General features: G+C 40.2%; 1 protein-coding gene across 4 annotated transcripts in view; it reads left to right on the top strand.

Annotated features, from left to right (window-relative positions):
* The window catches only part of MAP2K5 (mitogen-activated protein kinase kinase 5), a 129,520-nt gene that overhangs the window by 79,442 nt on the left and 37,767 nt on the right, over positions 1-12,311 (top strand). For 2 of the 4 annotated variants that reach the window (XM_048046212.2, XM_067003536.1), the window contains exons 17-18: positions 1,818-1,847; positions 11,703-11,771. The exons of 1 other annotated variant lie outside the window; for it this stretch is intronic. In XM_048046212.2, coding sequence (XP_047902169.1) covers positions 1,818-1,847; positions 11,703-11,771 — 99 coding nt within the window. The remainder of the gene's footprint in view (positions 1-1,817; positions 1,848-11,702; positions 11,772-12,311) is intronic. One more of the 4 variants, XM_048046213.2, reaches the window with a different exon arrangement.

Below are 12,311 nucleotides of genomic sequence, written 5' to 3'. Positions count from 1 at the left end.
TGAGATATTTAGGAAGGATTGGGGTGATTTTTCAAAGTGATGCATGGAAATGTAGATTTGCAGTTCTGGTAACTGTGATGTGTCTGTGCAGTAAGTAAGCGTTTAGAGTTATGGTACAAACAGTGGTCCTGTTAGAAGCCACTCTGCTTCTCCGTAGACTTTCAGGACAAATCCTGTCTCAATATTGAGAAAGCTTCTTTTAAGGGTAGTCACCAGAATAAATCATTTTCTTGCTTTGGATTTCTGTTGCATGCTTCTCTTACAGAAATGCTTCAAGGACCTACTTTGCTTCTGTGCTGTCTTTCCTCCTAGGATCTGGAAGAAGTTTGCTGGACTCATAAGGCTCACAGCCAAATGTCTAATACAGTAGTAGGTTTGGTCAGCTGCTGGAATTGCAGAAAGGGCACCATCTCCTCTGTTGCTTGGTTGCTTCCATTCATGCCGTCATCTTCTCCTTCTTGCCTTCTCAGGACCTTTTTCCTGACCTGATGAGGCTCAAGTACGTCTGTACTCTTCGCCACTTTGCCACCTTGCTCCGTCTCTGTCTGTGCCTCACTGTTCAATACTTAGGGTGGTTTTGTGCTGCCAGCCAGGCTGAAATTTCATCAGAGGTTAGCACTGCTGCCTCACTGCAGGTCAAGTAACCATGGCACTGAAGAGCTCACGTAACAGCGGCGGTAGGGGTGCAGCGAGCAGCTTTCACCCAGCACAGGCTTCGGCCTTCGCAGTACACGACACGGTGGCTTAGACCTTCAGCGCTGACGCTGTCAATCGGTCTGACATGAATATACCTAGTTCATCACACAGACAAATCAATGATAGTAGTGTGTCCATATCTTTTTGGTGGGCCTCCTCCTGAGGCTGGGTGAGGGAAGGAATCGCCAAGTTAGCGGTAGTGGCGTGAAGCTCACCGGCCTGTGGCTCCTCTGGGAGCTGTGGAGAGAGGTGGGCTGCTCTGGAAAGCGGGGCACAACAGGAGGGTAACTGCTCCAAATGCACTTTTGGGGGAGTCTGTGTCAACTCTGAAAGCCCTTGTCTGTCACTAAATGGTAGACAAAATAGACCGGTTGTGTTTTTCTGGAATTGTTTCAAAGGTTCAGATGCCAGTGGGGAAAACCTAAAGTCTTGTATCAAACAAAGGGTTTATCATGGGATAATTATAAGCTATGGCATTATGGCAATGTTAATGCTGTTGTTGTGTCTGATACCGATACTAGCAGATACACTCGTAATGCATCGAGTGACTTCTAAAGCAGCCTGAGCAACACGTTCAGTTCATATGGTGAAAGCAGATGTGAAGAAAAGACAATGTGTCGTACTGCAGGTGCCGTGATCTCTCTCCAGATCCCACTCACAGGTTCCTAGCTGGATTTGACACCAATAAGGAAACAAACCTCAGCTACGTAACCCAGATTTTATTCTGAGCCTGTTAGGGAAGGACTTCGGGAGTTGAGTGCATGCTCTACAATACCCGTTCATTGCAGATAATTATCAGGAAAGGGCAGTGTCGTTGGCCTCACCATTGAGGCTGAACTGGTTTAATTTAGAGAGTCCTCAGGAACTTGGGCATCAAACAGCGTTGCTAAGTGCTACAGACAAGAGCTTGAGAAATACAGAAATATTCAGAAATGTAAAACAAGGAGTAATTGTTGTGAATGGCTCCATTCTAAATGCAGCTCTTTGTGTGCTTTCAGAATTATTTTTGCTGGCATTTTCCAATTTATACAATAGTAAGAGTTGAGTACTTTTCTCTCTTTAAGAAAATGTGCCCTCCATGCAAATCTATATAACTAGACAAATATTATTTCCTTTCCCAGCTTGCTCTTGGGAGGTTTCCATATCCTCAGGTAAGATTGTTCATTACTGCTGTTTGCCACTGTGACATTCATTCCTATGTATGAAGGTGCAGAGAGCAATTGTGAACATTTGAGCCACATACAAATAAATCTGTCCTGTTAAATTGAAAAGTGGTATCTTGAAGGAGTCATTTAGAAGTCTCTATTGATTTTTTTTTTCTTTTTTTTCCCCCAAACTCTAGATTTTCTTTTCCCTGGAGAGAAGGAAAATTATGATGATGTTAATGATTGTTTTTTTGTGAGATTAAAAAAAATAATCCTGTATGTACTTTTGATGCCAGGAAAATGAATCTACTTCTTTTTTATATTTTTATTTTTCAATTCCAGATTTGAATAGTGGTACAGTGATCTAAAATTCTTCCAAATAAAAAATATAATGTGAATGGAATATGTAAAATGGTTCTGGATTCTCCTTTTTAAGAGGACCTAGTATTAGTATTTTATTTACATACTGATATTTTCTGACTTCTCACTGACCTAACTCAGTTTTACTGAAGCCAGTGGTAAAACTATTTCCAACTTGGCGATGGTTAGGCCAATGTGCTGTATTACTGTATAACATTTTACTTTGTGTGCTTGAAAAAACATGAAGCTCTGAACAAAACAGCCAGTCCAGAAATAGGTTTGATGATTACTTTAAATTCTTATTGCAAGATAGATGTTAGAATTCATAGTAACAAACCATTCTGTGGTTCTTCAAATTATTCTTTCCTGGGAGAGGGGAAAAAGTGAAGTGTCCAGGGACTAAAATGAATTATTTGAATGTGGTTTTTATGTTTTTGTATGTTTTATGAACGCTGTTTTCTGCATCTTGGTCTATACAGATCAGAGTGCCTGGAGGCATGTCTGATTTAAAGGTGGTGTTGGTCTGTGCTCTTTAAGCATCTATTAACTTGCTATTATTATGCAAATAACTGTTGTAATACACATACTAATTTATGCATGGTTAGATTATGCAGATGCCTCACAAACATGGTTATTGAATAATAGGCTGGGACTCATTCTCTCTCCCATTTTTATAAGCTGTTTTAAGCAAATTCTCCTGACACTTTTATGGACTTGTAAAGATTTTGCGTATGTGGAAATACATTGAATTTTTGCTTTCTCATCTCCTATGGAAAATGTTTATGGACTGAGAGCGAGCTGTAGCTGGTTACCAGAGCATACGTTGCGTGTTTTAGCCATATTTTGAAATGAACCCTCTCATTTGAGAGAGGGTTAAAAAAGAAGCTCTTGTACTGAAGTGTCCTCCACGCGCTGGCATACTCACTTGTGCTCGTTGAGTGTCTTGATGCTCGTTGGGAGTAGTGTGTTATACCTCTAAATCAACGTGATGTGGAACACAAGATAACCTTCTGTTCACGGAGGTGTTGGAGCTTGGGAAAAGAAGTTAGAGCGCATATATTGCATGTGATTCCAGACAAAAAAATTATTTTCGGAATTGGGAACAAAACACGATTGCTAGTTTAAGATCTTTTTTTGCTATTCTAATTAAAAAACAGACCGGGTTTGTAAAAGAATATTTGGCAAGTCAGTAGTCCATGAAATTGTGTATATTTTTTAATGTAAAACAGTTGAAGAGGTGAAACTTTAAAATGAAGCTATTAAGGTTTTCAAGCAACTGCTTTTCATACGGATTTTTATGTGAAGAATACGTATTTTAGATGTGTATGTACCAAGTTGGTCACAAAAACCCTTAGCAACTCACTGTGACTAAGTGGATAATCCATAATGTTTTGGTGTTAGTTTTTTTTAAAGTCTCTATATATTTTTTTCTCCCCGTGTAAGGACCTGATCCTGCAGTCACTCACTTGAGTAAATTCTCCTCATGTCAGTGGGTTTATTCAAGTGATTGAAACTAATAGTGTGTGTGCTCACGGTATTTGTCCCTAAATAACTTGGACTTCTCTCTAAAAACGACAAGTATGAATACGTGTTTGAGAACACCTGAATTTTCTTGCAAATGAACATTTGTCTCCAGCTGTAGCTGAAAAAAAATATATTTTTTCCCCTTTTTCCCTATTTTTAAGACACAGACAAATGGTGTGTATAAATTCAGTTTAAATGAATAAGATTTATAGGGGGAATCATTGTAGTGTGGAAATTCAGGACTCCTGCAATATGCCAGAAAGATTAAAGGATGATTTTTTTTTCTTTCTGGCCTTTAGTAGAACATTCTAATGATAGAATTTAGCACTTCTCATTTTCCATGTGTTTTATAAGCATTTATTTTGCTACCACTTATTTGTCACGTTATCATTATTTAATCTTATGTTTAAGTCTTGTCTTGAAAGCTCTTAAGGATACAAGCAACTACTCATGTAAGTAGAGTTGCTTTTGGGTGTGTTTAGGATTATTTTTGATGTCTTAATATGCAGTTTATTTCGTAATCTGTAGCTAAATGCCACTGGTAGTGACCTGTACAAGAAAATAAGAAATAGTAATGATTAGAACAGTCTTTCCCACTATAAAAACTTTGCAAAGGAAACACTAATCCTTAAAATGTAGTGAATTTCAAAAATGGTTAATGGTTTTCATGTCTTTGTTGTTTGTTTTCCTGGCGTGGTATTGCAATGTGCTATTGCTTGTTTGCTGTGATGTAAAATTCCTTTTGGAAGAAGTAGTGTATGACACCCATAGGATTTTCTGTAGATACACGAGTAAGCACTTAGGGGTATATTCTTCCCCTGATGTGCAACTTTATTAAAACTAATAGGAATGGTGCACGTGCATACACACACATGCACCAGAAAAACAAACTCTTTTGAGTAAAGTTCTTTCCTGTGTAAACATTTAAAATTGAAAGGAAAACCCTTTCACCAAGCCTAGCACATAGCATGCTTAGCCTTTCAGATAGGTGAAGAAAGCACGTACAAAAAAGTTCCAAATTTCTTTTAAAAGTCTAAACTTAATTTATTTGATTTTGATGGCAACATACGCATCTCTGCAGAAAGAACTGTAAAAAATAAATAAAACTAATAACAAAAGGCCATGAAACCTCCCAGCATATTTAAATAAATTTTAAGTTGGAACCCCAAAGATGTGCAGTGGCTGAAGAGGCTGCGAGACGTACAGTTAATCACGGAGATTCAAATTCAGTATATTGTACAAAAACATGATGGGGGCAATGGCTTGTTTAATGATAATGCAATTTAGGAGAAATGAAAAGAATTGCCCACTAAATATTCTCGGCTTGTAGTCAAACTTTATACAAAGCAGGGATGTTAAAAGGACGCTGCATCCATTAGGGAAATATTCCAAAGAAATCGGCAGCACTCAGCTGCCGAGGGTTTAATCAGCTATAGGGAGGCGCGCATCACAACCACTGTATTTAAGATACTTCTGCATTTAGAGAAACGTTCTCCTTCCTTTGGCTACAATTCCGGGCCTCGGTTAATAAATTACATGAAAATGACCCGAAGTTTAAAAAACAAAAAATCCTGCCTCCCCGTCCGCACCCTCCCACCCCGCCTCCCCCCCCCCCACAAAATCTGAGCAAATAGTGCCCCCGGTATTGTAAAGCTTTGAATGTTTTCACACCCCATTAATTTATTACTTCTCTTTCCTCATCTTTAAATTTTTTTTTTATATTTTTTTTTTCCGAAAAAAAATTCAGGCTCCCCGCTGCTACAGCGATTTTCATCTTGTTGTTAATTTTCCCTGCTCCATATGGAGCTCCAGACATTTCACCTGGAGGCTGTACTAGATTTTGCTGTAGCGATCGCACTTCCGGAGGCCAAAACTGTCATTTAAGGTTCCTGGTGCATCTGTCTACGCCAGGCTTTTCACTGGCACCGGAGAGTGTGAATAACAAATTGGATGCACCTGAGATTCAGATGATTAGTGTGTTTTGTGGATCTCAGCGACTTGTAAGCAGATAGCTCCGGGGGCGAGTGGCCGGGGCCGTGCTTGCACCTTGCGCCCGGCCGCGCGGGGAGCGTGCGAGCATCCGGGCGGCCCCGCGCGCGGGGAGCCCGACTACCAAATATTTCATCCTGCCTTGTCATTGATTAGAAAAGAGCCTTTAATTTCATTTCACCCCATGTTGTGATTAATTTGCATTCTTTGTCAGAAGTTAATGGAGTTTTTTATGGTTCACTCTGAAATCCTTGAAGACATCAGAGTTGATCTGATGTTTATACAACCGCCAGCGGAATTTTTTCGTTTGATTGATGGAGAGCTTGATGTTATTCCAAACGGCTTTTTAAGCTGTTTTTAAGAATTATTTGAATAAAATGCAAGCAAGATATTGTTATAACGATCAAGATTATCTGTTAAAAATCTGTTTCAAATAAAGAACATGATAAGTAGGAAAAAAAAAGATCAAAAAGACAAGAGGAATGATGAACACAGAAGATGATATTTGTTAAAATATATAATCCGAGTATTCAAATAAGTTATTTCAAAACGTACCGAAAGTCAGACAGACCTTAATTTAATTTTTTTTTAATATAACGAGTTTGTTTTTGCAGCGTGATAAATAATGGAGATGAATTAGCGAGGAACCCAGCTATAGTTAGATTTTTCCCTTCTTTTTATTCTCCCAGCTTCTCTACCTTCCTGCTACCAGCGATGTGAGCACAGAGCAGCAGTGTCCCTAACTCGGAGAGACAGGACTGTCAGGCCTGTTAGTTCAACAAAATGATGACATATTGCTCGTCTCAATGAAGAGGCATTCTTAAATCCCAGTGCAAAGAAAACATAAGTGGATAATAGAAAATTTTATAGCCCAAGAAAGCGCTCGCTATAGACTTGCCATTGGTTTCCTTTATAAGAAAATATACAGCCAAAAATCCTCGGTGAGAGAAATCTTCTTTTTGCTCCTCCTGTTAGAGAAAGGTTTGTACTTTTACCAATCCCCAGCACATAAAAAGCGCCAGAGAGACGCTGCAGTGTGTGCTGCGAGCTCTGGGCCAGATCCTCAGCTGGAGCAAATCAGTTCTGCTCCATGGAGAGCAGGGGACGATGCAGGCTTACCCCAGCTTTGGGATATAGGCGGCTTGGGTTTTTTTTTTTTCAGCAGGAAAAGATTTTTGCAAATGCTTTTTGATTTATGATGCCAAAGCTGTTTTTATTTTGGTTTTGTGTCTTTTTTCTTTTTTTCCTTTTTTTTCAAGATTTTGTTTTTATCTTTTCATCAGCAAATTCTGCCCTCGCTGTGATTTCTGCAAGTAAGATTTAATTATAGGTCAAAAAGCTACTGTGCAAGCGCTTCCATTTAAAACAGATTAATTTATTTGCTATATCCTAGTTTGCTAAATAATTGCATGGTTTTAAATGAAGTTGCTGCTTTCTGATCCCTGTATTAGCATGGGCTAAGATTCTTTTTGTTATATGTAATCCATACTATTGATCAAATTTGGCCTGGTTTCCTTTAAATGTAAGCAGGTTGTCAAGGAAAAAAATATTTAGTTTTACTTGGCATGCAAAATAGCCATTTTACTGTTGTTTTTTCAATTGACAGAAACATCCTTTAAGCATTCATTTATTTTGTGAGAATAAATTGAGGGTTGGTTACAGCATGTTTCCTGGTAAGAAAGAAATGTCTTACGTTCCACATATATCATTATATCTAACCATTTAAAAGACATTATACACTGTTCAAATGCTAATGCCAAAATAGTGATTTTTTCCAATTACATTTTTATAATATCTTAAATATCACAGATTTGTACAAATACTGTTGCTTTTATAATAGAGTCCAGAAATCACCAAAAATATTTTGTCATCTGCTAATATTTTAAACTCCTAACAATTTCTTAACATCGGTTTCACAGCATATACATCATTCTTTAGATAATGTGCTTTGGACAAATTTTTCTTTTTCTTTTTTTTTTTTTTCCCTTTACCAGGAATACATTTGTATTTAAATTTGATTTTAATATCAGAAACTTGCTGTAAAATTTGAATGGAGTTTTAGTTTTTCCAGATACGTTTTTTTTTTTTTTTAAATGCATAGGTTTTAACACATTTTTTATGTTAGGAATGTGAAGCATCCAGACGTGCTTATATTTTTTATTTTAATCTTCCTGTCCAATTTAAAAAAATAAAAACGAAAGGAAAATCCATGCTTGGATACTATGCTCAAGCTTGGAAATGTAGGAAACTTAGCTAAAGCTGTTTTTTTTTCTGAGTGGGCCGTTAGCTCACGGTCCTGAAGGACTGCTGTGTGCGTGTTAACTCCTGCGGGTTACGACATCGTCACCCCCCCCCTTTTTTTTTTATTGTCACAATTTTTATTGTTTGACTAAGAAACGGGCTTAATGCAAGAAACCCTCGATGCAATAATCCATGCAGTTACTCTCTTGCCTTCACAACGTAGGGCTGCCTCAGCTGGGGCCTTTTTGTCTAAGTTGAGTAAGATCCTGAAGTGAGGTGATGTTTGCCCCGAGAGCTTCTTAACCAAGAGGGAAAAAGGCATCTGGGGGGGGAATATGAAATTTCTTTTGAGATATTTTTCCAAACATGTAACACCTGCACGAGTCGGTGCTGCTGTTGGAGGGGAGATGTTCCCGCTGTGCGCGGAAGGGACCCTCCCTCCCGGTCACAATTCCCTCAGTGGGTGCGCCCGCGGGGTGATGTCCCAAACGAGAACTTATCCCCGGCGGATCGGGCCGTCCCTCGGGCGGAAGCTAGCGGTAGGTGCACTGGTTCGGTTGCTGGTTGCTTCGGGAGGCCGCTTAGGCGCTGTCAGCGGGTTCACTAAAACCACACATCTCTGCTGGCTGGGATGAGGAGGCCTCAGGCTCTTCCAGGTGAGCCAGGAGCTGAAGAGGAACAGACCCCCCCCCTCCACCTTGCTGGCCTTCTTACCACGGGCACAGCTCGTCCTCCTCTGCCGGGCGATGGTTGCTCAACGTAGTGAAGAGCTCCCAAGCCCAGGATAAGCATGAAAGGTTTAGAGGTCCAGGCGAGCGTCTCCCTTCCATGGCAGCAGTTCTGCTGCCAGCCCCGCGGAGCCATGTGCCTAATCCACGAGGGACTGTGATGCTACCCATGGTGGGCGATCAAAAGACGTAGGAGAGGGTGCTCCTTGCGTAGCGTGGTGCCTTTCATTGTCCAGACCCACTCAGCGCCTTGATTTATTTAGAAAGCTCCACTTGTATACCTGCATGTTTGCTTCTCTGAGCTATCTCCTTTCAGCTATCCCTAGAAATGCATCATTTGTTGTGATCACAATTGATTTTACAGCTTATCAGTAAGAGCCCAGGATTTTTCTAGGTAGGTTCCAGTGACAGGCTTTAACCACTGGTGTTTTTACCTGGCTCCGTTCAAGCTAGAAAGGACTTGCAGTAACTCTTTTTACGAGGAGGGACAGGGCTGATGGATATTCATCTGCTGCTCTTCAGCACTTCTGGTACTGGAGGCTCTCCTGTTTCCTTAGATGATGTGTCCCTGTGCTTTATTGTTAGAAAGGTTTTCCTCACTGCAGGGAATAGTGCTTGCTGAGTGCAACAACATGGAGAACAGATGCAGGAGCCTTGGTGGCTGTGTCCTCCTTGCTCTGTCTTTAGTCTAAAGACCCCAGTTTTTTTCAGCCTGTCCTTTGAAGGTTTCTGACTGTTCTTGGGGCTTTTCTTTGAACTTTCTCCAGCTGCCCACTGCTCTCCGGGGTTAGACAGGCTCAGATGCAGCCGTGCTGTGTGAGGAAGGGGTCACCTCCTGTGTCCTCAGGCCGTCCTCTCCTTGGACATCCCCCTGTGGAAATTGGCCCTTTTTTTTTGTGACATCATGATGTTATTCCTGCTCAGTTGTGGTTGGTTTTCCTGCTCTGCAGTGTCCTCCAGGTTCTCTGGGTATGCCTCTCTATTAGCATGGTAGTCATTTTGCTAAACTTGATGAACGTGGGCAACGTTAAAATTAAACGTGGTTAGCACTAAAACCCATACCTTTATTAGGTTTCTAGTTGACCACCCTTTGTGTTTTACATGCTGTACTTGCTGCAGTGTTTGAAAAAGCCCTTAAACAATGCGTTGCTAAATTTACACTTTTTCCAAAGATTTGCTTGTCCCCTATTCCTGCTGATCGAGAGGAATGTGTTAGCATTAGCCTCCTGGTCCCACTCCGGTGTGGTGGTTATTGCTGGCTTCTTACGCTCCCTCCATAATTTCAACAGTGTGCAGTTTTTCATGCCCGGTTTGTTGAATTGTGTTACTAAACTCTGGTAAACAGATTTCTGTGAGAAGTGGCTGCAGTTCAATGGTGGATGAAATAATCTCTTTATATAAATTTGCTTGCAGACCTCTGGGAAAACCAGCATAATATAATTGTAAGAATATATTTAATATTAAGGTTGTTGTGAATTGTCTTTTTTTTTTATTTTGAAATTATTTTTATTCTTTTTTTTTTTTTCGTCTTCTGTTTTGTGGCAGTGATTGAAGTTTGCCATTTGCAAAATGCACTGCTTGTTTTGGGGGCTGTTCAGAAAGTCAGGAACAGATTAGAGGGGTCAATCTGACCGGGTTCGATGCTTTCAGTTCTTCCAAAAGTTTAACCAATTCCAATTTTTCAAGAATTTGTAAAATATATCTGAAGATCCTGTCTCCCTTCCAGAGGAAGGGTAAAACCCATGGTGGTGAAGAATGAATGGAAAGTACACTTACAAATTCCTTTTCCAGTCGTACCAGGGCAGAGACGAGGCAAGTGTACGTTGGTCATTTGTCAGTAGGAGATGATCATCGTTGTTTCTGCCCCTCAATGAAATGTAACCTTCATTAATAAATATTATAAATAAGTTATATGTACTTCTGAAATCTGTTGATCCCTGGAATAGGAAAACTTACATCAAAGCCTCCCTTAAAAATCATAACCGTATGATTTGTTGGTGTATATATTTTTCGATTAAAAAAAAAAGGATGGGGGAATCGCTAGCTTGAACAGCAGTATATATGTAAAGAGAAAATTTGTTAACTGATATGGGAAGATCTAACCCTGGGTCACCTGCAAATCTCTCAAACAAGAGCTCCAGGGCAAGTCCTAATTCCAGAGAGTAAAAGCGAAAATTAAAGCTATAGCTAGTGACTCCTCCAAGTTACCCGGGGTGGATTCATTTGAGTTTCGTTGATTGTGCTTGTGAATATAATGTGAAGGGGATGGTAGAGGTCTTCTCAGCCACTTCCCGTCCAAAGTATCTCCATGGAGACAGGAATATAACCTGATGGTCTGACAAAAGTTGCTTTTCATAACCAGAGGCACTCATTAAATAGTAGATGAAGCAGGAGGCAAACTTTTGCATTTTTAACCAACCTAAAAAAAAAAAACACCATTTGGAGAATGTGCTTTGCAGCGTGGTTTATCCAAATACCACTGATATTTCATGACCTGAGAAACAGACCATTAATGTGATAGATTTATTTATCATTTTCCCTGCATCTTCAAGTTCCACGTTATCACATGCAGTAAGTACAGAGAAAACGCGGCAAATAAAACACAGATTCAGAAACATCAAATTACATCTAATTCTGCAAATTCTCACAATTCCAGTTGCGTTTGAGAAGCCTTTAAAGCCTTCTTAGTTGCCGGTGAGAGGCTTGATGTGACCTTTCCGAGGTGGGAACGAATTTTCCAGGAGCGCACCAAGGCATTCCTCCGTACTTTCAGGGGTGCATGCTGTGCCCTTTTGGTCGTCCTTTCAAGCAGGGTTTGCAGTTGTGTCACTGCTGCCATTTCACCCTTCCGAATTCTTCATGTAGCGCCATCACAGTTACAGTCTCCTTCCTCCAGACCTCGGATTTTTCCGAGCGCCCAGGGTATGCGGTGGGCCAAATGCTCAAGCTTTCGAGCTGCAACCACCGCACTGCAATCACTCGAGACTGACCTGCCTCCTAAACTTTTATCTCCCTGCAGTGCACGAAAGCCGGGCTGTTGGGGACGGGAAAGGCAGAGCCGGGTGAACAGGAAGATAAAACATTTTATGTTGAGTACTTTTAAAACTGTTCTTAATGTGCTATAAAACTGGATGCTTCACTTTTTCATGAACTGTGTGCAAAAGGAGAAGCACCGACTGTGAAGTTGTCGTCGGTTAGGTTTGTTTTATAGCTGCAGAGGCTGCCCAATAATGTGATCTCGGAAAAGGTAAACAACATAGTTTTAACAGTGAAAAATATGCCTAATATAAATACGGCTAAGTTCATTGCTGTTCAGAACTTGAAAAATATGACAGTAACATTACATTTTCTAGTGGAGTTAACAGAGGAACACAGTGCAGCCTTACAAGCAATATATCTGAGACAGAGAAAATAGGTAATACATCCAACTCGGGAGTCTCTGTGGCATTCACATAGAGGAAAGCGCAGTAGCTTTATTTAATTGAGAAAATGAATCAATTACAATGATGTTGCATCATCAAATGCAAGGGAAATAGCAGATATGTCATTACATCGGGTAACAGTGTTAAAAAGTAATTGAGTGTCTTAAGCATTTTGAATCAATTCCAGGTACTGGCACAGCTACCTT

The sequence above is a fragment of the Anser cygnoides genome, chromosome 11, assembly GCF_040182565.1.
Source record: "Anser cygnoides isolate HZ-2024a breed goose chromosome 11, Taihu_goose_T2T_genome, whole genome shotgun sequence".
NCBI lineage: Eukaryota > Metazoa > Chordata > Aves > Anseriformes > Anatidae > Anser > Anser cygnoides.
Note: the sequence above shows the minus strand (reverse complement) of the source record. Positions and strands in the feature narration are given on the sequence as shown.